The sequence below is a fragment of the Orbilia oligospora genome (genome assembly GCF_000225545.1).
Source record: "Orbilia oligospora ATCC 24927 unplaced genomic scaffold scaffold00007, whole genome shotgun sequence".
NCBI lineage: Eukaryota > Fungi > Ascomycota > Orbiliomycetes > Orbiliales > Orbiliaceae > Orbilia > Orbilia oligospora.
In genome coordinates, this window is record NW_011645564.1 from 283,655 (window position 1) to 310,567 (window position 26,913).

Genomic DNA, 26,913 nt, shown 5'->3' on the forward strand with positions numbered 1-26,913 from the left:
TTTTGTGTCACGAAGGAGTATGTATTTGTGTAATGTCTAACGTCCTCTGTACATTCATTCTTCGCTAGGACGGGATCCTTGTATATCATTCAATTTGTGTCTCGCAAGAGATTTTTTTTAGGATTGTTGGTGGCTTAGAAAATTAGAAAACCATGTGCACAGCGACGAACCCCCAAGAAATTCCTTTCTTGGTGTTTTGTATATATATAACCAATATATCTTTATTACCCAATCTAAACCCATATAGTCGGAAGTATATATATACAAGTAGGTTTCTAAAACAGCACGAAACTGGCTGCACTAGGTAATTGCGCGCAGAGAACTAATAATTAAGCGGACCCATATGTAGCTTCAACTCCGGCTCAAGTTTCCAGATCCTTCAAATACAGAAGCAATTTACCCATACAAATCGTTGACACATCTAACCATTTATCTCTTCTCTACGTGTTTATACAGAGAAGACAAAAGTTAAGTGAAGGATTACAAAAAATTATATACCACACATGCAACCTAATTTAAAAACAACAGACTACCTTAGAAGCCCACCAACATCTCTAAAACTCACGGACGTTGTACTTCTCTCATTCGGGTTTCCATCCCGACTACTTGTTGAGCGGGAGGAAGAGTCACTTGTCCGACCTTCTGGTTCGGACATCAGACCGCCACCTATGCTATGTCTCGGGCTGATCTGAGTATGGACGCCTCTGGCTCCTGGGACGGGCCCTAGTTCAAACGCCTGGTCAGTACCACCAGGGATCTCTACCTCGGCGGGTGAATAGTGCGTTTCGATTGTGGTCACGGCAATTCCTTGTGATGTATCCAACACTAGCCCGTTACTCATCAGCGGGAATCCCCAGTTTGAGGCTCTCACGCTAGCCGAAGTGGAATGCGCTGGGGGTGCTCTGAGAGTCGGACTGATATTGCGGGTGTTGTGATTGTTATTATTTGCTGTATTGCTACGAGCGCGAGGCTGATTTGATAAGGAGGCAAAATGCCGAGTGGGTCCCGTTGTTGGAGATGGGGATTTCTTGGGAAGATTCGACATATTTGGCGGTTGGCGGGATGGCGGACGGTCCTGGTTGGGGGGTTAGAATGTTTAAGAGCCGAGAGGATGCCTGGCAATGCTTACGTGAGGGCCTACGTTTATATCTGACTCGAGTGCAAAACCAGTATCTCGCACAAGGTCTTCGTCGCTGCCCCAGTAAGCGGCACCAGCTTCGCTTCTTCCTCTAGTAGTCGCAGCGATACTTCGTCCAATTCTGCTTTCTCCTGCCTCGCTGCTAGACTTGAATTTGGCACGTTTGGGGCCTTTGTCTCGGAGAAAGCTCGACAGAATTAAGGCGTTGGAAGCGAATGTCGCGGCAAGAATTTCAAGCGATCCCATAAGAGTGCGGAATGGTTGCGAATAGTTCCTGTCTATCGTGGCAGGGATACGTCCAGAGGCAACAGATATTGGAAGGAAAGAAAGAGAGAAAAGGGCGATCAGTTGGACCTTTCTTTTATTGGCCATTTTCGAGTATACGATCGCCGGGATCGGGAAGATGACGAGGACAAAGTCGGTGAAAATATCCAAGACTCCTGTTACATAAAGCGGGATACCACCATTCCGACATTCCGCTAAGTATTTTGTTAGCTTTGAGTGTTCCTCGAATCTTATCTGACTTCTGGCCACTTACGTCCAGGATCTGGCACGACTTGCCCTGATAATTTAAAGTCATGTTAGTATATACTCAGTATATAGGTTATAATTCGAACTATTGAAAATCTTACAGTAACTATAAAAAATAACCGTTAGCGCATGAATACATTAAATAGCTTTGAAGGGGGGATAGGCTTACTGGTTGAAAGGTTGACATTCAACGAAAGTGGATACTATCGATCCTACTAAGGTAACCAGCAAACCCCATCGAACGACCCTCAAGCCCACATCATAGACTCCCTTCCAAAACTGGGTCGTTAGTCTCTGGTAAAATTCCGTGATACAAAGTTTTTGTATCCAAATGTAGATGGCAAAGAACACTCGTGCTGCTAAAAGAGCCTGGCTTCCGACCTCTCTACGCCTTATCTCTTCGTCGTTCAATAGTTCCGATTGGGTGTTATTTGTCCCATACTTTAGCACAACGTGGGCGAGCGAAAGCCGGATCAAGAGCGGAATAATAGAGAGTAGCATCCACTGGTCGTCTCTGAATAGTCGCATTGTCCGAACGTAGCGGCCAAAGCAGCGGATAAGGATGACAAAGAGTGAACATCCAGTAGCCCACCATGTTATCAGCAGTGTCGGATTATCCGCTAATATTGTCCTATACGGTGCCGGGTCATTATCTTCGCGATATAGCTGTCTCGCAGCTATATGCGGTATTGAAACCATCGTCGGTGAGGCGAATGTGTGTGTTGAAATGTCGTCAGGGTATAATCAAACAGCACCTCTAATCATATTATGGCGATCAGTAGCTGTGGTCAGAAATACCGTACATGACAAAGAAGGTGAAAAGCCAAGGAGGAATCGGAGTGCAAGTTGTGACATCCAAGGGTGTGGGCTTTGGGAACATAGAAAATGGGACGAACGGGGTAGCTAAGGAAATAGGAAGGTGTTATAAGTTACTCTTCAGCGCAGCTCTCGAGGCGCCTCGGATGCGAAGTGAGGACGGGAGCTATCTGAGACCTCGGTGGCCTAACCCTTTCTCCTCACACGTGAGTGATTTTATATAACTTTGCTGGTTGATACATTAAGTCGCCCAGATGGAATCGACTTGCATATGCGACGGGTTCCTTTGGTATGATTGTGTGACTTTTGCCTTGGTCGCAAAAGAGAGAAATCAGGTTCGCAGCAGGAAGTGGAGCCCTTTTGTGGACCTCGCGCCACGTTATCGGCAAGATAGAAATCCAAGAATTTGAGACACTATGTCTCTGAATGGCTATATTGGGTCCTGACCGCATTTGCTTCAAGGACGGCATACATACTGCGGGGAGGAGCCAATTGGCGGCTTCATTCGATCATTTAAGGGGTCCATATCGACAATGCAGACAGTCATCCGTCAACCAGGAAATCGAATGTTTGAGCCCGCAGGGCACCGGAACAGTTCGCTGAGACTTCAACGGCTACAGTTCCCTTCCAGAGCATCTCAAGTTGCAGGCTAGATGAGGTGTGTATTGCGCGCTGATAGCAACCTAGTTTGTGGCGCTATCTTTGACAGGGGGTTCGGGACGGCACCAAGCTCGCAAGCACGCATAATTCATAACTTGGAGAGGGGACATTGGCAAACGGAAGACCGGGAACGGCGCTAGTATCGAATTCAGCTGGTTTTTGAGATTCATAGAAAACGTGGTAAATATTCCTGTTGAACCCTTTTCTCGCCGGAATATAATTCTGATAAATGGTATTGTATCTCGCAGGCCCGCAAAAGATCCTAGCAGGATTTATGGTGCTTTGGAGCTGAGAAATGGTTGCGAGATGGGTGTCGTGAACGGGGACTTCTTCAGGCAGGTCTCAAGATAAAACTAGGTGTGCCCCACTTTTGCAATGCCAATCAGAACGCCATGACAAGGCAGCATCAGTATTACCGCGAGGGGTTTGCCTGCATCCCAATTAACTTCAAAGACTAGTAGTCTATCTCGAAATTGAACCCATAACAGGCTCCGGTTTCTGGATTCGTTTTGAGGAGATAGACTTGGTCAAAGGTCGCGTGCTATGGCCAGGTTTACCATCCCAATAGCTCCAAATCCCGATGTTTAACTCCAAATTGCAAACCTTATTCACACGTGGAATATCAACGTCCAGGCTGCAGTGCAGTGGTGTGCATGCGTCGTGATTAGGGTTGGATGCATTAGGTCAGCTCACGATTCGATTGCTGTTTAGAACACCAAGAGAACATTCTTTCCGTCGATGGGGGTTAAATCGGCCGCGATATCAGGCAGCTTTATAGGTGAGTAAGTGTCAGCAATCTGTTTGATGCATAAGATCTTATAAGAAAGATCCATATATCTTCGGTGCCATGTATATATATGCTTAAGTATATGTTGAGGATCGATCGAATATCCGATGCTTTAGATTAGCATTCACTAGTGTCCGATCTAGAGACGTAATTTGGTATCGAATGTCTTCTAGTTAGTCTTCTAGATATAAATTCATTCAACCATGTACGGTACTTTCCGATCTCGCCGTGCCTATACCGCGCTAATTGAGAAATTTAAAAGTTAGAGCCTTTTCGATCCCAATGCTTGCATTTGCCATATACCTGGATGTTTTAAATTGATAGATACCCCAGTAGTTAGAACGAATTAATTAGAAAGATGATATATCCGTTTATCGATGCGAACCCCCTTGCTCGTTCGATCGAAACAATAAATTTGTTTTTAAGTACTACGTACATACATGTATTGTATCTCCTGAATCGATTTCCGTTGAGCAGGAGGACGAGATCACGTAGTTTAAGTCGGTCAATGCTAAGAAGCCAATGATATATCGCATGGGAAATTGTCAAGTGAGGCTATCTAGGCATGGGGAGACAAAAGTACTTTGAGGTGTATATAGAATCGAGTAGAAGGTATAGAGCATAAGGTCGTTGAGTGTACTGCGAGGAAGGATATCGATCAATACCACAGAGAGCTGGCTTCTGAGGTAGCTACCGCGTAGCTGGGAGCCTCGAGGGAGCACTGAAAGTCGAATGTGTTGCGAATGGGCACAACATAACCACCACACACAACACATTCTGATGAAGGAGCACCCAACCTGGTCTCGTAATCAACGACATCAACATTACCTTAAGCCTTGGAATTTATGGAGCCGTCAAGATCGCGACAACCTGATGCATTCGAAATGTCGTTCTCTTCATCCGTTTGGTTGAGAACCCCTCAAACCGACAGGACAACTGCTAAAAATTGAGTATAGTTACATGTCGTATCGACTAGATTTCTTCCATGAAGGATGCTACCGCCGCGTCACTTGATGTTGACCCAGCCACAAACGTACTAGGGTGGCTCATCGCCAAGACCGAACTGCCAGTCATTAAGTTCATGTTCTGCAAGGCAGGTTAATTTAATATGCCTCCGGTCGGGATATTCTGCCGGGTCGGGTGTATGAGTTCAACCAGCTGTGAAATCTCACAATGCATTGATGGTATTGGTTCCTCGTGAGGTTGTTCCGGGACTGCGACTTACTTTTAGAAATCTCGTCTCGTTGTGTCGGTGCGTGTCGCTCCATCCGGGTTTTTAACATGGGACAAAGCTGACGAAACTCGTTCTCGCCGAAATTCACATAGGGGACTTTGAGGGGGAAAACATCCGTATGGGGAGGTAGAAGCTGAAATTGCAAGTGATTGGAGTCGCTCAAAAGCGTTCTTACTCATCACCGCAGATGCATCAATTCCTCGCGCCAGCCCTATGGTGGGAGAGAGAGAGCTAAGCCTCATCGCATCTCTCGCTAAAGCCTGTGATCATGGAAGATTCCGAGGGTTAACTCTCTTCCACTCTACCTTGATTGGGCCTCCATGAGCTCACAAGTCGAGAGACTGCACTGGAATGACTAGCATGCATGCATCAGAGAGACTGACATTGAAGTTGGGCCGGGTTTGCAGTTTGGGGAAGGCTTTCCAGCAGTCTGATCATCATCCTGCGGCTTTGTGGCTTAGAGAAGAGACAAAGCCGGGGCCATAGCTAAGCTTTTTTTCAATGGGCGTGGGAGATAATCCGCTGTAACAGCATATATTGAGATTCAATTCTTCTATATCATCATACGAGATATTCTGCCGTCTGCTTTGCCTTAGCTTCGCAAAAGGTCGTTGATCGTACCGTCTGAATTTCCTTTCCACGCTTTGCCTGCAAAGTCCAAAGCTTCGAGAGCTGTCCCACCCACCCAAAGACCCATTCGTAATCCGTCCCCGCTAGCTCACTTTTCTTGATTGATTCGAGACCCAACGTGGCCGGTCTACCGAATATAATACTGAGCGGTAAGCACTTCATCCGCCCAGCCTTTTCGCTTGTGTTTCTGCCAAACCGTTTCTCGATCCTGCTAGCCCATCACCATCACGCCTACCCACAAGAGTCTGCCTTCCAACCTGCCGAAAAGCCTTCGCAATCATGGAATCTGTCCATTTCCTTTGACCTACCTATCATAACTGTCGCTGAGCACTTTGAGCCCTTGGATTGCTGATACTTCAAAACACTGCCAGTGCCCCGCCTGCTAGCTTACTGATTCTTGATTCCCCCTCCTTTTTCTCCGGATCGAGTCCTTGCCTTCTCTCCGAGTCTTAACACCGTGAGACAACGACAAGCGACCGTCTCGCTCTGTTCGAAGTCCGTCTAAAAGTATATTCGGCGAGTCTCGCACGACCTTGATAGCTTTATTTCAGTGGTAAGCTTTTCGGGAGAAACTCTGTTTGTTCTGAGTTTAAGCCTTTGTCAGCTAACCAACGGCCAGCTTCGCCCTGCCCCGAATGAACATTGCGACGCTGCTTCAAATCAAAGCAACGCAATAGTAAAAGTGATCTTCACATTTTCATCCGTTCGTAAAGCCTTTGGACTATAGGCACATCAACTCCCTTTAGATTTAATACGGCGCCACAATTTCAACTTCATTGGCAATTTTGCGATAATGGCTGGCGGGAACCCGGAATCACCATCGTCCAAAAGGCGCCCCTTCGCCGCATTATTTAGTGTTACAGGCGAACGAGGACCACTCAGCCCACAAAATCAGCAGTTTACTCCACGAAACTCGGCTTTACAAGTCTACGATACCGATGAGCTAGGTGGATTCACCCCAAATTCTGCGGTCCCCATGCAAACGTCGATATCAAATGCGAGTTCGAATCACCCGTCCTCTTCCGACTTCTCCATGTCTCCTCATAACTATTTCGAAACTTCCATGTCTTCTCCTAATTCGTCCCATGGTTTCTCATCCGGCACTACGCCAGGCTACGATCAAGATATACCTTTCGATATAAATACCCCAAAGCCGGAAGAGGAAGATACTAATTTTGAGGATTTTATACATGAGCCCCCATCAAGGAATAACACCCAACCGATGACACAAACTTCGCTGACGCCGACGGTTGCTGTTAGCGATAATGTGTTCCCGAGCCCAGCAATGACAAATGCCAGTATCAATGCCCAAAACAGACCTAACGTTCTAGAACCACTTAGTACTACTTTACCTATAATATCTAATCCCGATATCACGGTTGATGATCACGATGCTACCCAATCTAGTCGGCGTACTAAGAAGCGAGCTAGCGATGATGAAGCCACTCTCAACCGGGTTCTTCCGGCCGGGAGAAACACAGCGGCGACAGACGATGAAATTCCAAGCCTTCGAGATCAAGAACTGGTAGCTAAGGAATCAGAGAACCATATGAAAGTTTTCCGGTGGCTCTCTGGTGAAGGGTCTGGGCATCTTGATGCCCCTAAATCCAATAGAACAAGGAGCAGAAGTGTCGGTCAGATGGACGCCTCTAACGAACCGGCCGATGGAGCACAGGGTGCGCCAGCGCAAACGTTCAAACTCGAGGAACCCAGCGGATACTCACCGGTCGATGGGACACCTCGTGGGGAGGGTGATGTACTGTTTGATGATAGCGAGGAAGAGAGCACAGACGGACATACTTCAGATGAGGAAGGACTTCCCGAGATTCCAGAAAACGAACTTGGATTTGCGGATATATCCCATATTGGCGACGATGATATTCACCCGCCGAGACATATCGACAGCATCCAAAGGATGACAGAAGAAGAGGAGATGGCTCTGGTCAATAGCGATCCACATCCGAGTGCATTCTATAGGCCTGGGCCGTGGCATGATCCACCAAAGCCGATCTCCACGCTCAATGTCAGAGAGGGGGTCACACGCGGACAGCCTAATTCCTCAAATGCAGCAATTGAAAGGTGGAAGAGGGCCAATGAGAACATTGAAACTGCTAGCCGAGTGGCAACATTTGGTACTATGCGAAGCCGCCGATACTCCATTGGAGAGATGGATGGTTTATTCAAGAGAATGTCGTTTGGACCTAATGAAGAAAATCTATCGGTCGTGCAAAGACCACACGCTCACCAAGATAGAAAACCCAGTTTGTTCGAAGTCAAAAACGTCCTCAAGAGGTTTTCAAGCGCAGGTCACGAGCATAAGAATGCTGCACTCCATGCGCTTCAGAATCTCTCTGATAAGGCGTCCAAGGAACCTAAGCCTCTAAGGAAAGACAGTCAGAAGTCAAAAATTGGAAGGGAACGTTCGCCGAGCAGGCTAAGCAGTTTAACACGCAAGCTTTCGAAAAAGCGGAAGCAAAGCGATGTTGATCCTTCAAAGGACACAACTTCGGCATTTGCTAGCATGGCTGGCTTGTCAATGTCAATCGGTGGGGGTGAAGCTGCTAGCTCTAGTAATCCAATGTCGCCTCAGATCAAGAGGCTCGGCTCGCTGAGCAAGGGCAAGATTGAGTTTGGTATTCCAGGATTTATATCACCAACAACTGGTAGACATCAGAGTCAAGGATCTCTTAGCGTCCCACCATTCGAACCTCTAGAACATGAAGCCTCAGATGAAGAGGATGCTCCAGCAGATCCCATTCCTACGGCTCCTCCGCAGTTGAAGATTCCTATCGATAAAATAACCCCTAACCGAGCTGGCTTCGCAAAACATTGTCTCCAACTCAATCCACAGTTGCACCCTAAGTTGATCGATAGGATTGCGATTGAACAGGTGAAGCGTTTTAGAAAACTCCAGGAAAACTTTCTCAAACATCATGCCACCGTCCAAACTTTAGGTAAATGCACCAATGACCACCAGTGCGGTGCCGTCGCCAATCAAGGAAAGGAGAACAACGCACCCGTCGGCCTTTTTGAAAGCCCTAATAACAACGCATCATACTCGATGCAAGAGTATGATTCAGATGACGAGGATGTCCCTAGTACAGATGGAAGGGTAACTGCGACCCAGTTCCCCCCCGGTGTCCCGATGCCGCCTGTGCATCGATTGCCCGCGGAATTTGAATGTACACTCTGCTTCAAAGTCAAGAAATTCACGAAGCCCTCTGATTGGACCAAGCACGTCCACGAGGATGTCCAACCTTTCACTTGCACGTTCCCTGATTGCACAGAGCCCAAAAGTTTCAAGAGAAAAGCCGATTGGGTGCGCCATGAAAACGAAAAACACCGACACTTGGAATGGTGGACCTGCAATCTGCCTGATTGTAACCACAAGTGTTACAGGAAAGACAATTTCGTTCAGCATCTTGTTCGAGAGCACAAAATGCCAGAGGTCAAAGTAAAGGCGACAAAATCTGGCGCTACGAAGTCAGGAGCCGGGGCGCGTGGCACGAAGAAAGGCAAAGGTGGCACGGAAGATGATGAAGTTAACAAATTATGGGATATCGTTACCGCTTGCTATAAAGAGACAACAAACAAACCCACTTCTGAGCCCTGCCGTTTCTGCGGGTGCAGACTGCAAAGTTGGAAGAAGTTGACAGTTCATTTGGCTAGACACATGGAAGCGATATCTTTGCCCGTGATCACTTTGATTGGTGAGGATGCTGTTTTAAGTCCTGCAAGCACGCGGCGAGGCAATTCTACGACGGTAACACCAATTACGCCGTATAATCCTTCAGCATTTTCAGCTGCTGGGCCAGGAAATATTACACCTATTTTACCTGACCTCCAAAGTATGTATGTGGGGATGGCGCCTCACCAATCCTCTATCTATTCGCCAACCAGGCCCACTCCTCAGGGCGTCTACCCGTCACCGCATGCCACACCACAAAGAAATGGAGACGTGGTCGGAGATAGGATCTACACGAATGTGATGGATCCGTCACTTACTGCGACGCTACATCCTCAGGCTCAGTTCCAAATGCACACTGATTTGAACATGCTTATGCAGGAGCACCAGCACCAACATGCACAGCAACAAAATCCTATGGGCTATAGCATGCAACCCAACATGGGCTATGGGATAGGTGGGCACGATGGCATCCTTGGCTATTCAAATCCCAACATAGTAGCTCCGGGCTTGGGCATAACAAATCCGGGTCAATACGGAGCTTGGAACCAAGGGGGTCAGCAGTCTGGTGAGGATGAAACCGAACGATTCATGAACTGGCCGAACCACCACCCATGGTGATCGAGAAACCCCATCAAAAAAAGGTGGATTTTCCGGCTGCAAATTTGGCAGCTGTCAGCCGCGATGGATGACACTTTCAGGCCTGAGGATCCTGCAGCATTCGTGAAGGGTCGCGGAAATATGAGTCGCCTGGTCTGATCTCAATGCAGGTTATCACACTCACGCCTAGCTCGGCGCATGCATAGGCTGACATGCAGTTGACAACACACAGCAAGGTTCCGAACATTTGTCAAAAATCCTATTCCTATCGCTGTTTCTGTCAGACTATCTCTTTTTTTTTTCCTTTTCGTGTTAGATACTATCCTTATTTCATTTTCACAAGCCTTTTCCTGTCCAGCCGTTAGTTTTTTGAATGGGGTTGTTTGCGTCTTAATTGGTCTAATGATTAATCCTTTCGCACATCTGATTGCAAGCGCTATGTTAACATTGCACCGCCAGTTACCAAACGTCAACCTACAGCCGGTCTTGTTGCTGCCTTGTTTGACATCACATTCCTTTCTCGTGAAATTCTCGTTTGTGTCGGTCTATATGCGACGTTTGACTTTCTGTTTGAAAGCACATGCAGATTCTTAGTAGACGTACAATTATCTAGTTTTCTCTTTCAATCCCGTCAACTAACGGGGTACTTGTTAAGGAAGGTTCGGGTTTTTGCATCCGCGACTGTTTGATGCACTCCAGAAACTAGGCAAGTAATGTCGCCGATGAAGGTGGGAGGATTCCTACATGTATAGTGGTGAATTCTTTTTAAATTTATTCTTACTTGTCCACACTCATACCCAGAAGACACATTCTAACCGAATATATATTTCTCACCTATCACAGCCGGGAGGATATTTGGAAGAAACGGCTGTTTGTTGCGACGGTAGTACTCGTCCGATTAAGGCAACTAGGCCCTCCCTGCCGGATTAGATGTGATACGAGGAATGCCGTAGAACATCATGCTATACGACATGAACTGTTGGATTGTATTACTACTGTCAGATAGAGTATGTAGCCTCGATTTCAGGCGGACCAAAGGTAATATCAAATGGAGTGTGTTCTCGAATGGTTGGGAGAATCAGGAGCTCACTCGAGACGGAATTCCACAGAAAGGGGGTTGAACAGGTCGTGAGAGATTTTATACTGGCCGGTTTTCGCCATTGTACCTGCTAGTACCTGCAATACATACATACATGACACTTGCATGCAATCCCAAACCCCGGCCCGGATATTGGCGGCGAGTACATAATTGTCTCCACTTGCTCACTGATCAACGTCATGGGAGTTTTCTCCAGCTGTCTGGGTGATTTTAGGGGCAGACCTTGCAGACCTCTATCTTTGCCTCCGACTGAGATTTTTTTGGCCTGTGATTGGTGGTTTGTTGGATTCTGGTGCTTCGTTGGATCCAGGCCTGTTTGATTTTAGTTTTCGCCCGCAGCCGGACCGAAATCAGAAACATGGCAATTCGGATTCGGCGTTCAGGTCGCAGCTTGAAGTAGTTTTTCGAGTCCACTGCCACTGCCCATTCGCACACCTTACCTACCCTTTGGTGACAATAATAGTCAGCAGCTGGGTAAGTTGCTATATATAAGTTTTTTTCTTCTTTTCTTTTCCTTTCAGACTTTGTCGGAGTTTACGCGGGCGAATTTCGTAACGTCGGATCGAAAGTTCAGGAGGAAGGCCGCCTGCGGTGCCTTCTTCGTTGGCGAAACATGTTAATCAAGGTTCCACGAAGGAAGGGTGTCATTTAAATTCAGTTCGGGGCAAACTCTCCTAGGTGGCAAATCAAAAGAGACGCCAAACAATGGGGCCTGACTGCCGGACGGCATACATATGTAGATACACCCAGGGGGGCCTAGGAGAGAAAATAATATTTGAAAGGCGTTAAAGCTCTCCTCCTAACACCCGGGAAAAAGAAAAAAAAAGGAAATGGAACTTCCAACCCGATGCGAGTGCCGCCTTGAATAGTGCCTCGCTAACCTGACATCTTAAATCCCTTGTCCAAAAAGTAGACTCTTCATTTGTTCCCTGCAGGTATCGGGAAGAAAAAAGAAACCTGTTTTAGGGAAAGATTGAATAGAAATGGGGAGAAGAAAACTCGGGCAGCTGGTGGGCGTAAGGCCAGTTTCTCAAGACGAATTCTTCTGATTTGGCCCCCTTGAGCCTTTGCGATATTTATCAGATGTGAACGTCTCGAATAGCATTACGTTGAGACTGTCGTTCTGACGTTTGCGTAAACTTATGCCGCAGCTGGTTATTTCGGGGGGCAGCCCATTCTAGTACGTATCGAGAGATTAAAATTTTGGTTCCAGGCGAGCCTAGTCCGCCGAACCTTGAGAAGCCAGTTGAACGGAAACACGTCGAGCTGAAAGTGTTAAGAATGGGTGGGCGGGGTCTCGCAAAAAGGATGCAGACGGGCATGCCTTTAACCATCAGTCAGGCCCACGTTGGAAAGTGATTCTTCTTCCGCTGAATATTTCCATAAACTTGACACCCAACTAAACCAGCTTGTCAATTCACCAAAACGCATCCACAAAATAGACTCACCCTGCGGCTAACTCGGTGGGAGTCATAACTACCTGTATCGGCACATACCTGGGCCTGAAGTTTTTCGGACTCGGCTTAGTAACAGGCGCCTGATTCGAGGTAAGTGATTTAGGTCGGTCGCGAGTCTTATAAAAGGCGGCCCCGTTGTCGCCGAGGCCGCGACGCGGCCTTCAGAGTTAAAAGTGATTTTTTTTCTCCCCTGTTTGCATTTTGCCATCAACGATATCGAGGCTAGTTGCTAGGAAAACTATTACGTGGACGTGAAGTATTTTGGAATTGGGACTTACAAGATAGAAAGGATCAAAATTTAGAACTCTGTGAAAAATCAGATGGGTACTAGTGCGAGTTTATAAAGAGAGACTCGAAAGGTATGCTAGATTAAAAAGCCCGGTCTTCTTTCTTTCATTTTTCTAGACTGTGCATGCACGTTTCCTGGATCCTGAATTATTTATATGCATGCCACTTCGATTAAACACTTAAACTAACCATGGCAGGCTTATAGTCACAAACGCAAGAAAAAATAGTCCGCAAGTAATAGTGGCTCGATAGACAGGCGGTCCTCAAGGTCGGCTGTCTTAATTCACCGTATCCGGCTGAAAGTTCGTTGATCCTAATAACCCCACATCTATTGTGCATCGTATACGGGTCGCGACATTCTTCTGAAGATAATGCAGCCTCGTGAAAGACACTGAATCGCTAACTTGTACTCTGGAAATGTTTAGAGCTTCTTTTCAACCTTTTCAAGAAAGGACCTGTGAATATTGTTATGGATGGAACCCATGAACTCACAGGTCAAGTCGCCACAGGAGGCCGGTGTATATCCTTTGGAAGCGGAGGGAGGAGGGGAAATAGTGGATACACCAGCTATAGCTTGGACTGCAAGCAACCAGCCTACGGCTCAAGTTATCGGTACAACGGGCCCTTCCGGTAATCATGCAAGAAGTCAAAGTATCGCGGAAAGTTTAGGAAGTCCAACCTCGGGACCTTTGGAAACCCAGCCGTTGGATGGCGGCAGATCGGAATTCCATCCACCTTTACTTCGACAAAATTCTAGTTCTTTACCGTCTTTTAAATATTTAATATCTTCAGTCGACGATCCAAACGACAAAAACCCTATCCCTCCGATAGCTTTTAGTTCAGGTTAGAACTCTCTCTATTTCTTAGGTCTGGGTCAAAAGCGAAATACTGATAAATATATTAATGCATCAGAAAATCCACACGCCTCCAATTCTTCGCCAATACGTAAACAACATATATGTTATGCTTGCAAAAAAAGCTTTCCAAGCAAAAACAGTCTTAGGTAAATCTCAGTGGAATCAACTCGCGTAATTTGAATAAAATCTAATATTTATTGCTACAGTAAACATAAGCAGATACATGGCGAGCGTTCGCATATATGCGGAGATTGTAACGCGAAATTTCATACAAAAAAAGATCTTACTCGGCATCGCGATACGGTTCACGGAGAGAACTCTGCGAGTTACGTCTGCCCGGTAGCGGAATGTCCCAGGTCAAACCCAAAAAGAGCATTTTCCCGCAGAGACAACCTTCGCCAGCATATTTTACAACTTCACGACAAAAAATTCTTAGATGAGATTAGAAATCCAAACGGAGGGTTTTCCCAAACGGACAAAAATCCCTCGAGGAGTCCCGAGGGTGAATCAAGCCCCTTTTCAGACGATCTTTCGATACATCCGACGTCCATCGATGAGACTATCGAGGATGCGCAAGGCGAACGAGTTGAACTTAGAACACCAGTACAAATAGCGACTGGACAAGACGATATTGATAATGACGAAGACTCGATGGTGGTCGAACAAAAGGGAAAAAGCCGGGCTATCGAACATAACAACCAACAACTCGAACTACCTCAAGAAAAATCATACCCACCTCAGGAAGAATCTCGAGACGTTGTTATGTTGACCCCAAAAATCCCGGCGCATGAGTTGGAAAATGTGCCTGAAATGCAGGAGCCGCTCCCGGAGTTAAAAATTCAGCCTGTTAACTCGTCAAATATGCATGAATTCGTGAAGAATAACGGGACAAATCAGTCTCGGGGTCATGACGTCGATGAGGAATGGGTCCTGAGATTTCTCGAGGATCTAAAAACAGACGAGCTCGAAGTTGCCACGAAATTAACGTCTGAAGGGCTCAAAGCCCGTTATCCAGAAATTTCATCACAGAGAAGACTGGATTGCATAAAGTTTGCACTCCTTGGTTTCGACGCTGGATTCTCGAGAGGCTACCGGCTCGCACAAACGAAGATCTCAGAGGTATTTTCCACTGCACCTTCAGCAGCAGCTGTAGTTTCCAGGTCCTCTCTTAGTGTAACTTCGCCGGCCTTTCCGCCCGAAATTAAGGCGGCTTGCAGCCCGTTGACCCCCATAAGCGTAACTTCGCCGACCAGACTCGAGGGGCCCGGGAATAGCTTTTTCCCTCAGCCGCATCGGGACGGTAAAGAGCCCATCCGAAACGAGGCGTCCAACTTTGTGGTACCTAGTGTTCCTCGGAGCAATGCGGAATCTACTACCATAAAAATCGAGGATTTAAGGCCTACCCCTCGAGCCGTCGCCACGGACACCGAGCCTGTCGCGGAAGTATACCGATGTACTACCCAAAAATGCAACAAGACCTTTACAAAAAAATCTGAATGGAAGTATGTACTCCTAGCCAATTAGTTGTTTGATCCTCTTCAAACTATCCCCTGTCTGATGATATCACTGTTCAATCCGCCTTGTTCCTCATGCATGTTTTTTTTTGTTTTTGTTTTTGTTGAGGCTGGGCTTCCGTCGCCAGCTTTATCAAGGTTGGCCTCAACCAAAGTCTGGCCACCTTGTGGAATGCGGTGTATAAGGCCGCGATATATTTTATATACGTCAATACCCTTCCTTCCGTTTTCGATATCATCATGAACAGTTTGCCATGCCCCCAATACATTTATCTAAGCCTTATAGGCAACTACAATCACTTCAGAAGGCACCAAAAAAGCTAACTCGCTCTAGGAAACACATGCAGCGACACCGTCGACCATTCTTTTGTACATTCCATTGGCAAGAACGAAGCGAAGTACAGCGCTTTGGTAGCAAAGATGACTGGCGCCGTCACGAGGAACATAGACACTATCAAAGCGAATTTTACAAATGCCCAGGCGGTCCCCACGAGTCTTGTCGTGGTGCATGGGCTCTAAAATCAGACTTTGAAAAACATCTTGATGAGCACCACAAAGCCATTGTCACGAGCTGGACTCTTCTCGATGGCGGAATCAACGAAGACACCAAAAAAGATTTTTTCCAGAGGCATCACAACGGAACTGACTACGTTGAAGATAATTTCTGGTGCGGGTTTTGCGCAAAGCTCATCGCAATACCTACAGAAATGACTGGCAGACGTGGGAAAGAAATCCGCGTTAATCATGTTGCCGACCATTTCCACAAAGAACAGAAAGATATCCGGCTTTGGGTTAAGTATTCCGTTTGTAACTTGGCCGAGACATCTAAAGCTTTAGAAGTCGCTAGGACAAATTACGAAAGGGAAATCAATCTTTTAGATAATGAACTCGAAATACTGGATCAACAACGGCAATTACCTCCTATCAAGGATATCTTTGGTCCTGTGGAGCCCTTCAGCGCCTCTTCCTTGGGTTCATCGCCCGTAGCACCTGACTTCTGGATATGCGTAAGTTCCATATCTATCCCTAAATCGTTGACGATATTTGCTAATTGAATTATCCACAGTGTGAATGTCAGCATCTCGCACAAAACCGTCCAAACTTCGTCTACGTTATGAACCTTGGGAAGGAGTCTGAATGCACTTCAAACGAGCACCCAGCTCATTCCAGGTGTCCACGATGCTCCATTGCTAGATCCCAGTTTTCTAACGTTCTTTGATTCCTTCATTCTATTTTATTCCCCCTTGCCTTTTCTTTTCTTTTCATTTCCTTTCCTTTCCTTTCCTCTCCCCTCCTTATCCTTTTTTTCATTCCTTTACTTTTTTTCCCTTCTCTCATCCCTCCTATCATTTTGCAGCTCGCGGCATTTCCTTCTACTGAAACATCCTCTTTAATACCCAATTGGCTATTACCAACTCCCTATCTCCTATCTTTTTTCCATATATTATCGCTTGGTTTCATGATTAATCGATTTCTTCCGATTTGCTACATTGCTTTGATGCCTCCTGTTTCTTCAAAACCTCACATGCTTTTTACTTATTTTTGGCAGGCTTAATGGTTTCCCGCACGGTGTAAGCGTTGCATATTGTTTTATTTTGGAAAGGTTTCATTTCAAAGGTATTTCATCGGTCTCATTATATTGCCCATCGACTTCAATTGTTTCGGAGTATTCTGCGCGCGTATATTGGCAAAAAGAAAAAAAAATGTACCCGTTCTCCCCTCTAAGATAGATTTTCCTAACATGTGATTTGATTAGCTGTATACCAACGGAAACAATCCCTGTATGATAGTAGAGCTAGTTTGTGGTGTACGATTCGACTCCCCGAGTGGTGTGTATATCATGATTCGGTTTTTGTACAACATTACTATGGCTGGAAGAAAAAGAAGGCGGAAATTAATACATCACGAGAGAACCGCGTGTCGCCCTAAGGCCCGCCGTTCTTTGAGGAAGATCCCCTCACTTGAATTTTTCTATACAACGAATAGTATTTCACCAATGTAACTCGATGTATTTATCATGCGTGTTACAAAAGCACGCCTGATATATCCTGGTTGAGCTAGAATCTCATGGAAAACCTTGGGCATGCAACATGCCGGCCTTGCACAAATCCTTGGCGTCGGTGCAACATAATCCAAAGAACTCAGACTATACTATCTTGGAATATACCACAGAAGGCTGAGATATTTGTCCCGATAATAATCAAGGATCTGACCTGGATGCAGCCAAATGAGGTCGCACAACACAATATATCAAGATCTGGAGAATAGATATTGATTCAGGCTTTAGCTCAGTTCGCGACTTCGAATACCGGCTCCATGGACGGATAGATTTTGAGCTGTAGGTATGACTCAATTAAATTAAATTTCGTTTTTGCAGGCCAAGTAATCATTTCTAAATTTATAAATTTCGCCACACTTTTACACAGCATGTGGCTGGTAAGATGAATGGCCACCGCCTCCCATCAATATATAAATCGCGAACCCCGAGACTTAAACCATTAAAAGTTATTCATTAGGCGCTCTCGAAATGACTGATAATTTCTTCTAGCGATTTCGGGAAGGAGCGAGCTTCGCTATATAGTACTTGGTCACAAAAATTCAAATATTATACGAATGCGCAGCACTTGCTTACGAAGCGATCCGTTCTGGGCCGGGGAGCGAGCGATGATGTACCCTGATGACTCGATATCCTAGAAGGCCCGTCAGAAAATTCGGGGTCGGATAAAACACCAAACTTCCTGCGCCCTACAGCCCTTATCAGGAGACGTGTCTACGTGTACAGCTTAATCGATCATTTGTGTGTTCGGTACTTTATATACTAGTATGGTGGGCTCAGATATCACTTGTTCTGCAGGATACGTTTCGAATAACACGCCTCAAGTCTAGGATTCGTGGGATGCATCACACGGCACAAAGCTTAAAGAGCAAGAAACCTAATTCTTCTATTTCAACCTAAAGTTTGATGTAGTGGCTAGTCCGGTTCTTGGGCCTTTCCCTCCCCGCGATGAGTCTTCGACATGCATCCAACGGCCAAGGTACGAATATAGCATTATTAATTATGCATCTATGTTCGATTGGCGATTGCATCGCCTCAAGTTACCTTCGGAAGGCACCTTAGTGTAGGATCCAAGCTTGTGTTCCCGCAATTTTTACCAGGGCATAGCTGTGTACGTACAGAGCTGCCCTCCTAACTCAAGATCTCCGAACACAACCTCGAGTTCAATACGAATGGTTGTTTCACCAGAAGGATCTAGCCATCCTGCTAACTTCAAGCCATATATTCCTAGCAGGGTATTAAAGACTTGATCTCTCGTTTTACTATATGCAGTCTTATTAGGCCTATTAAGCATGAACTGCTCTAATGTGCCTGTTATATATCTTGCTTTTTATTATAGCTAATATTCTGAGCGAACGAGGCGGACTTGAGCCGTCCGGCCGCCAATATTGTCTCTCTGCGGACTCGCAATCCTAGTTATAGGTTTAAATCCAAGGCGTCCTAAATCCAAATCATAAAAATTCCTGTTAGTCATTCCTACCTTGGCGTTGGTAACGATCGATAGCACAATGCATTCTCTACAGGTCATGGGTATCAAAGCTGTCTTTGGAATGATAATCCGAGATTCTAGCCGTAGCCTTGGGCTCTCGATATTTTGATTTCTAGGTCTTGATATCGCGGTAGCTTAATTTCTAAGGTAACATTAAGTTCGTGTCCTCCAATAGTCGTTCGCGCAATCATGAGACCTATCTCTCGTGCATCTTCAGAAATCAAAAAAAAAAAAAAAAAAATAGTATGTTGCTTGAAACCTAGTACCCTTGCTAGTATAGTTATAGATATTATCCGTAGAGATTTCAAGTAGGAATCAAACTCTGCCACCAGCCATCGTTGCCGTCTTGCCTCCTAAACTTTCCCAGGTGGCATCGCCGGGCAACCATTTATCTCCATCGTTACTAAACAAATGCCACATCGAGAAGTCTCGACCAACAGCAAACAAGTCGTATCTGGTCACACTGCTGTCCCCCCAACTGACCGCTCTCGGGGCATAGATGGTGTTGCCTCCAATTTTCTTCGCATCTTTCCAGCCGGTTGCCTTTGTCCAAGTTTTTTGGTAGACGGAGCTGTCAAGCCCAACAACGAATACATCTATTCTCTGACCAGAATCTCCAAATGAGACGGCCTCCGGTATCTCTTTCGAGTAAGTACCGTCGTCGAAAACGGTGTGGTTCCATCCACCAACATCCCCTGCGCCGGTACGTCCGCAATAGAAGAGCTTGCTCTCCTCATTCAATCCATAGACGGTCATTTTTTGTTCGTCTTTGTACTGTGAGAGTGCTCGCGGAGGGATAGTCCAGGTTCCTGGGAGTTCGAAATCATTCCATCCCTCAATACCCCTCACCCAACGCTTCTCGTAACATTTACTATCCATACCGATGAAGAAGAAGCTGACATGGTCGGTACTCCAGCTACATGCAGAACCACGGTTATAAATATACTTGCCACCCCAATCCATGGTTTCGGTACCGGCAGGGTACCATGTTTGGTTCTCCTCTAATCGCTTGTGTTTGAGCGAGTGATCCGTACCGACGTAGGCAAGCTCGATGAACTTGTCGCTGTCACGAGAGACTATGGCTGGTGGGCCAAGGCAGTTGGTAGCAATCTTGGTCCAGTCTTTTGCCCATCCCTGGCCAGCTAGCCATCCGCGATGATAGAGGCAGTGGTCAAACCCGACAATGAAGACGTCGAACTTTCTAGTCTTAGCAGAGCGGGGAATGACGACAGGATCGTAACGTGTCTTGACGCCGTCCATATTTTGCCAAGCGGACCATGTGTTTTCATATCCTCGATGGTGGACATTACAGTCTAGGGCTTGGATAAAGACACCACTAATTCGCAAAATTGGTATGAGTAACTATAATATTGCGTAATCGTTGATCTGACGCTCCTGGTTTCTAGAGATTGTCGCAGGGTTAAAAGATGTGGAAAGGGACTCACAGGTGGCCTTTTGCTAAGCTAGTCATTTCTAGACAATTGGGTAAGGTTGTTTTGAGAGAAGATCGGTAGAAAATGAACCTAGATATGTATATGTGTACCTTTTACGTTGCTTGTGGCTTTCTTCTTGGACGGTACATTCCGACATATGATCTCAACTGGCGAAACCCTTCATATTTATATTTTTTGTCCTGATCACAGTAACTCAAATTCAGCATTCTCGCGAACCCTTCGAAGCTTAGATTAATGCTCCCGCGTGCCGATCAATTGGGGTACTTGTCAGCCACATTTGCATCACCACTTACCAAAGCCCGAGATCTGTTACAATTCTGACCAACCACGAAGTCGGTCCTGTTTTCAGCATTCAGGTGTAACAGCTTTTGGGATACGGTGGCAGATTTGGTTCATGAAAGTCCCGACGTTCCAGGGATGAGGTATTTACTGACAGGCAGACCCGGATTCACATATGCAAGCCCAAGCAGCTGGCACATTAGCAGCTAGATTCGTTTCATAAAGTCAATTAGATATCAGTAGCCCTACTTCTCACTAGGGCCGGTGTCTTTCCTTGGTAGATGTATACGCACATATACCGTAGACGGAATATAAGCGGAGTAACCTGAGGTATCGATTTGGCATTTTGGGTTGAGACCGGGTTGATCTCGAAGAAGTGAAATCACAAAATAGGACTTCGTATATCAGTTCTCCTTTCACGGAGGGTGCATGCGGTTGCACATGAACTCTAGATTCGGATGTTACACGGGATCGATCTGCAAAGCGCTATAGGATAGAATGTTATCATAAGAACTGATCCGAAGAAGGTTTCCCGTTTAGATAAACCGAGCAGGAAGCATATGCATTGCATTCGCAACAAAGATGCCAATCTGCACAAGAATATGCATAGGATCACCGATCGTCCATCCCTCAATCTCGCTTTATCAAGCCTGGTTGGCTATCTTTGTTGGTGATTTGTTGGATTATGTTGCGAACTTTTGCATCCCTCGGCTGCAAGTAGTTTAGATCGATCTGGGACGGAACGGCCCTCGCTTCTGGCGAGAATGTGGGGAAAGGGATGAGTAAGAGCTGAGGGGAATATGCTATTCGATATCGTTTCAGAATATCTTGTTTTTAATACACAGCAGCTACTTCAGCTGAGCAGCCAACTTCTATACTCTTAGATTTGGATCTTGACCAGAGCTCTCGAGAAGTGCTACCCGAAATTCGAAAAGGGCCTAACTGAATCCGACCGTGATGTTAATGAATGGTTAGTTGCAGGGAAAACGCGTTGACTTACTCTAGCTCTGGGAAGTGTGTAAATAAATGATCATATGAATTCGTGAAGAGATTATTATTTCTCTTCAATAAGATTACCTAGGTTTGGAAATATGAGAATCTATTCAATTGCAAGAAGTTTTTAAAAAAATGCCTAGGCAGGCATATACACGTATTCGCTCACCCAGTTTGATATTGAACGGCAGGGCGAGGTCACCTATAGCGATATAGTGTTGTTGAATTTTCATCGATCTCAACATCGGAAACAACCCGAGCTCATAGACGGTTTTTTAAGAGAAAAGAAAAGAAAATAAAATAAAATAAAAGAAAAGAAAGAAAGAACCCTTATGCATGCAAAATTCATGCACATGCATCCCCTATGACTCCATAGAACCTGTCTCGTCGTCACCCCAGCTGAATGCCAATGATGTAATCACTTCTCAGTTGGAGCTCCGGATCCAGACCCCAACCATAGTATACCCTGGACTTGATATATTTTCCCGCCGAGAGACAAAGCGGTTTTCTCCTATCTGTAGCATTGTACCTTAATGTACTATCTCCGCCTCGTTTAAGGATCTACTTGAACATCCCAAGGTTGAGCTTTCTACTACGGCGCAGGTTCTGCTAATAGTTTTCCGTCCTTGCCTAAGCTTAGGAAAACATTTTCAACGAGAAAACTAAGTGTTGCAGAATTTGCGCCCTAAATGTGTTGAAATGAGGATCCCTGTCGTTTCGTCTTCAGGTGGAGAGTGTAACCCTGTCGCATGCTGATCTTTGGATCGGCAGATGCCTTTTGGTAGAGAATTTCGAGGCGGTATTCTAATATTTAAACCGGTTTAGAACTTCTCATTTGAAACCGGAATATAGTTGTATCTCAGTAGTTATAATAGCATATGCATGGTGCATAGCTTGATTGGTCACACGTAAGTTCAAGGCGAGGATATCGATCGTAAACCTGAAATCACAGTATTCTCATGGCATCGTGGGTCGACGGCGCGCCATAGCTTGCGGCGGCATGTTTTAAGTTATAATTACGGAAAGTATTCACGGTAGGTCATCATACATATGTGTGCCAAAACCGTCCGATCATGACACCGGAAAATTCGCCTTGCATATATCCGAATATGTATTTGACTTGGACATCAATCGCTTTAAAACAGGGCGCTAATATCGCGGCGTATAGCAATGGCTTCAGAAAAATGTGTTTACGGCCAGCTTGTGGGCTATATTGTCATGATACCGTAGTACCCGGGTGACAAAATAAAGAAGCAGATTGTATGGGAGCGCCATACAAACTTGCTTCTATAATTTTGTCACCCAGGTACGTAGCAAGGTCCTTTCGTACTAACAGGAATTCCGTTAACGTTCCCAGGATGCATATATATGCATATCCTCGAGGCTCTAGGGAAAAACCATGTAGTGAATATTTTCTGAGGCGAATCTAAGAGGAAATAGTTTCATAGATCATGTCTATCAGGGCCACTGTGAGAACAAACAAGGTTGCTCGGCGGGGGTGGGCGTTAGTGGATGGATGGACATATCGACACTGTTTAAGAAGCAGTCCAAGTTACCAATGCGTTACTGTTGATCAGATTTGAAGCTATAGCGCTAGTGAATGGCCTTTGTTGCCTTCTCGCCTTCTTCTCAAACCCTTTAGGATCCTCCTCTACCAACTCATCATAGCAAATATGCCCGATCGCTCTTACGAGGTCGTTGGAAGCTACCTTCCCTTGAGCGTTGACCAATACATCGCTAGAACATATGCATGCATACATACAGACACATGTATGTATCTATATAGAGAGAGAATGTGTGCGCGTTATTGTCCAATTTACGATCTATTATTCAGTAGCCTTTACGCTTTACCAATGGCTGTATATCGTGTGTTTCTGATGTTACAGAGGTATCCCGCGCAAGCTAGTGTATATACGGAGTAAAAATTCTCTAAGGCTATACAAAATACAAATGTGCTAGATTCGTGTAGGGTAGATCTGAGTCCTAACCCATGAGATATCTACTTGATCCATCATTCCATAGCTATTGATACGCAGTTATACACGTAAACCTTCTCCTATCCCAATGATGCTAGTTAATCCACCAATTGCAATGCTCTGAAGACCTGTATGCTTTTTATATCAATACTTATTCCTTCTATAGTCCCAATTAAACATCTAGAGATACCATCAAAGCTAACCATACATACATGCTCGTAGAAGCTTATTTACAGGAAGTAGATATCGATTCGCGACGTTTAATAGACGGCAATGAACAGACTCCTCAAACCCATTTGCCAAACGTACAGGATAAATATGTATTTAACAAAAAGAAAAAAAATGTAGCGGGAATAGATCTACGACTACACACTTTGGTCAAACTATTTCGACTAAGTTTCCCACTTAAATATATTAGTTCCTCAAATTAGGATAGCTTTACGAGGGAACTGGTTAAATTTACGAGGCCATCCTGATAGTACGGATACTTACTGTTAAGGACGATTGATTCCGAGGCCGCCCAGGGAGCACTCATGCCCCTATGAGACGAAAGGTATTTATTTGCCCTTACCTCTCATCCCCTTGATCCCGCCCGGAATGCCCCTCCTTACCTGAAGCTTCCCCACCCATGGGGCAGCTCGCCACTAGGTTTGAACATTATAAATCCCGACATCGCCCACCCCACAAACCACTGCTAGCATGCTAGGTCCCGAGAAAGCCCTGGCGTATGCGAGTCTGCAAAGCGATAATCTGAAACCTGTAAATACCGAGTCAGTGACTAAAAATTACCCCAGCTTCTCGCTTCCCCGCTTTCACATGCTTCCGAAATCCCTAGCTCCCCACGATAATTATGAAATGGACTTACCGGACGAACGGGGGTGTGAGATTCCATTTTGGGGGGTTTTCCCCACGAAATCTAGCAACCCCAGTTTAGTATTAGGTTAGCTTAACTTGGTTTTCGTCAATGCAACCGCCACAAGACAAAGAAACAGAGATTCCGATCCCTGGCTTGAACTTTAAAGCTATGTGTTTTCTAGCTAGTTTAATGCCAAATTCTTGGAAGTCCGAGCGTCATCTGATGGCTGTAGAGAATGCGGGGTTTGGGTAGGCTAGAACTGCAATTGGCTGCTTACGAGACTAAGTTTTGTGTGGAAATGATCTCAGCTAAGTTGTCGAAGGTTGGAACCAAGTTTTGTGGTATTTTTGTATTGGATTAGATGTGCACCTACAACTCTTTGTAATCGAAAAATCTTTCTCGTTTTATAATTGTTGATATGCTTGGTATTTATGTGTCGCTTGAGATTTGGTAGCGTGATCATTCTAATCCTAAAACTAGTCTAGGATACAGCATTAGGAAATGTATCAGGTGTTTAATTATGATGTTAGGATACCTAAGATAGTATAAGTGTATTGGGGTTTCCTATTGATCAACTCGAACCTAATTGGGTTGTGTTCTAGGACGGCTATTGGGTCATGTTTGGGACGGCGGCTAGGATCCTAGAGACATATTTTAACATAATTAGGATTTTAGTCAGCATATTGGAGGTTGCCGATATCAATCAAGATGTCGACGCGACTGAATTAATATGCAACCTAATTATATGTTGTAAAACTGTGCGCGCCTGTTGCAACGTTGGTCGGCCTAGATAGAATTGCGTTCCTGATTGGAATCCTGGCTAATATGATAGGCTTCCTGATATCTGAACATGCGTCCTAAGATGTAAATTTGTATCCTAAAATGGAAATTGGTATCCTAAAATGTAAATAGGCATCCTAAATTTTGCATACGAATTGGCGTCATAGGTGCCCTAAAATACAAATTATAATAACGGGTGCTAGCCTCGATGCATCCCGAAATGTGAATATTTATGCTATTCATCATCTCTGCAGCGCAAGATTGACATCATCTCCCTAGTTGCCATTTAAGAAGCATTCTGATATCGGGATGTTGATTTAGATACGATACCAAGACTTCAGATACAGGTTTTAGAATTGCAAGTAAATTTTCGTTAGGGTGGTAATTGATTTCAGTTTTATGGAATGAATCGAATACATTGAAACGTTGACTTTGAATATGTGTATATCATAAAATCTGCGCAGTGAATACGATACCAAAATTACCGTGACCAGAACATAGCATCTATATCTACTCCATAGATGCATAGTGATCCTAGGTGACTAGGACACCTTGCTAATCAAAGCGAAAATTAGGTTCTATAATCCTAAATCGCAAACTCTCTGACGGCTTGATGATAAATTAAGAATATAATCAATTCCTAGCCAAGTTGCATGTTCCTAGAGTATAGAGTTCTAGCTAGGTCTCATATACCTGTATTCCTAGGTAGGCCCGTATTAGGATCCGCAAATAGTTTGATCGTGTCCTATTATATATATCATTAAGCATTTAGGTTAGACCAGGGAAGTTAGGTTGCTATTAGGTCCTAATTATATGTCCAAGCATCGATTAGGATGTCGATATGTCAATTAGGAAAGTTAAAATACTAAGACTTAATTCTGGAATCTCCAATCCTTGTGGTGTCGTTTACCGTTCCTAAGAGGATTTCAACTGGTACCCCTATGGCTCCGAGACTAGCTAGTCAGGATATAGATCGAAACTTGAATTATGCCAATTGCAATTAGTTAGGACGTCGACTAAAGTACAAGTGCTGTATGCATTAAAGTACGGCTCAGATACTATCCTACCAAGAGAATCAACTAGGAATAGGACTACATCAGAATGCTAGCATTGATTACGATTGGCTCTAATTGAAACCTTTCATTAGGATGTCAATTAGGAATTCTGGAATCCCGGAATCGAACTAGCCTAGGAGCTCGGAAGGGAACCGGATACGGAATAAGTGGCAACTCGATCAAATTTGCAAAGTTAAAACTTTATAATTAATTATCAATTAAAACATGATATAATATTTCGATTTCAATCCTGAAATCCTAAACATAATACTTTTGTAAAGGTAAATTAAATGCGTTAAGCAGGATCACATGATAACGGGTATTAAATTTATCGGTTACATTAGGATATATATATATCGATACCATAAATTACGTACACATCAGGATATCAATCGATGACATCATGATCTTAGGATCTATATACTTACTTATATATATATTATCGATAAGCCTAGGATATGGGCCGAGGTCTCAATCAGCTCGCCAATCAGCTCGTATTAATTCGATTTGGACTGCATATTGTACTAGAGAATCGATTGTAATCGATCCATATTAGGATATCATCGATTAAGTCGTCCCCGAAAGGTTGGTGATTAGGACGCGGATTAGAACGTAGATTAGGACGCAGATTAGGACGCATATTAGGACGCATATTAGGACGCGAATCATGGCCTGCATA

At 44.9% G+C, this 26,913-nt stretch overlaps 6 protein-coding genes across 6 annotated transcripts; 4 read left to right on the forward strand and 2 right to left on the reverse strand.

Annotated features, from left to right (window-relative positions):
• Window positions 1-529: 529 nt before the first annotated feature.
• Window positions 530-2,368, reverse strand: AOL_s00007g90 (uncharacterized protein; the record flags this gene model as incomplete). Its single annotated transcript, XM_011119991.1, has 5 exons — window positions 530-1,075; window positions 1,130-1,617; window positions 1,677-1,700; window positions 1,756-1,775; window positions 1,839-2,368. 5 exons carry the CDS (start codon window positions 2,366-2,368, stop codon window positions 530-532), a joined length of 1,608 nt encoding a protein of 535 aa, XP_011118293.1.
• Window positions 2,369-6,589: 4,221 nt separating this feature from the next.
• On the forward strand, window positions 6,590-10,102 carry AOL_s00007g91 (uncharacterized protein; the record flags this gene model as incomplete). The annotated part of the gene is made up of 1 exon (XM_011119992.1): window positions 6,590-10,102. The coding sequence occupies one exon, from the start codon at window positions 6,590-6,592 to the stop codon at window positions 10,100-10,102; it is 3,513 nt and encodes a 1,170-aa protein (XP_011118294.1).
• A 3,296-nt stretch (window positions 10,103-13,398) lies between these two features.
• AOL_s00007g92 (uncharacterized protein) lies at window positions 13,399-13,773 on the forward strand (the record flags this gene model as incomplete). Its single annotated transcript, XM_011119993.1, has 1 exon — window positions 13,399-13,773. One exon carries the CDS (start codon window positions 13,399-13,401, stop codon window positions 13,771-13,773), a length of 375 nt encoding a protein of 124 aa, XP_011118295.1.
• Window positions 13,774-13,828: 55 nt separating this feature from the next.
• On the forward strand, window positions 13,829-15,306 carry AOL_s00007g93 (uncharacterized protein; the record flags this gene model as incomplete). Its single annotated transcript, XM_011119994.1, has 2 exons — window positions 13,829-13,953; window positions 13,989-15,306. The coding sequence occupies 2 exons, from the start codon at window positions 13,829-13,831 to the stop codon at window positions 15,304-15,306; spliced, it is 1,443 nt and encodes a 480-aa protein (XP_011118296.1).
• Window positions 15,307-15,550: 244 nt separating this feature from the next.
• AOL_s00007g94 (uncharacterized protein) lies at window positions 15,551-16,515 on the forward strand (the record flags this gene model as incomplete). Its single annotated transcript, XM_011119995.1, has 2 exons — window positions 15,551-16,303; window positions 16,363-16,515. 2 exons carry the CDS (start codon window positions 15,551-15,553, stop codon window positions 16,513-16,515), a joined length of 906 nt encoding a protein of 301 aa, XP_011118297.1.
• A 2,641-nt stretch (window positions 16,516-19,156) lies between these two features.
• AOL_s00007g95 (uncharacterized protein) lies at window positions 19,157-20,101 on the reverse strand (the record flags this gene model as incomplete). Its single annotated transcript, XM_011119996.1, has 1 exon — window positions 19,157-20,101. The coding sequence occupies one exon, from the start codon at window positions 20,099-20,101 to the stop codon at window positions 19,157-19,159; it is 945 nt and encodes a 314-aa protein (XP_011118298.1).
• Between the last annotated feature and the right edge of the window lie 6,812 nt (window positions 20,102-26,913).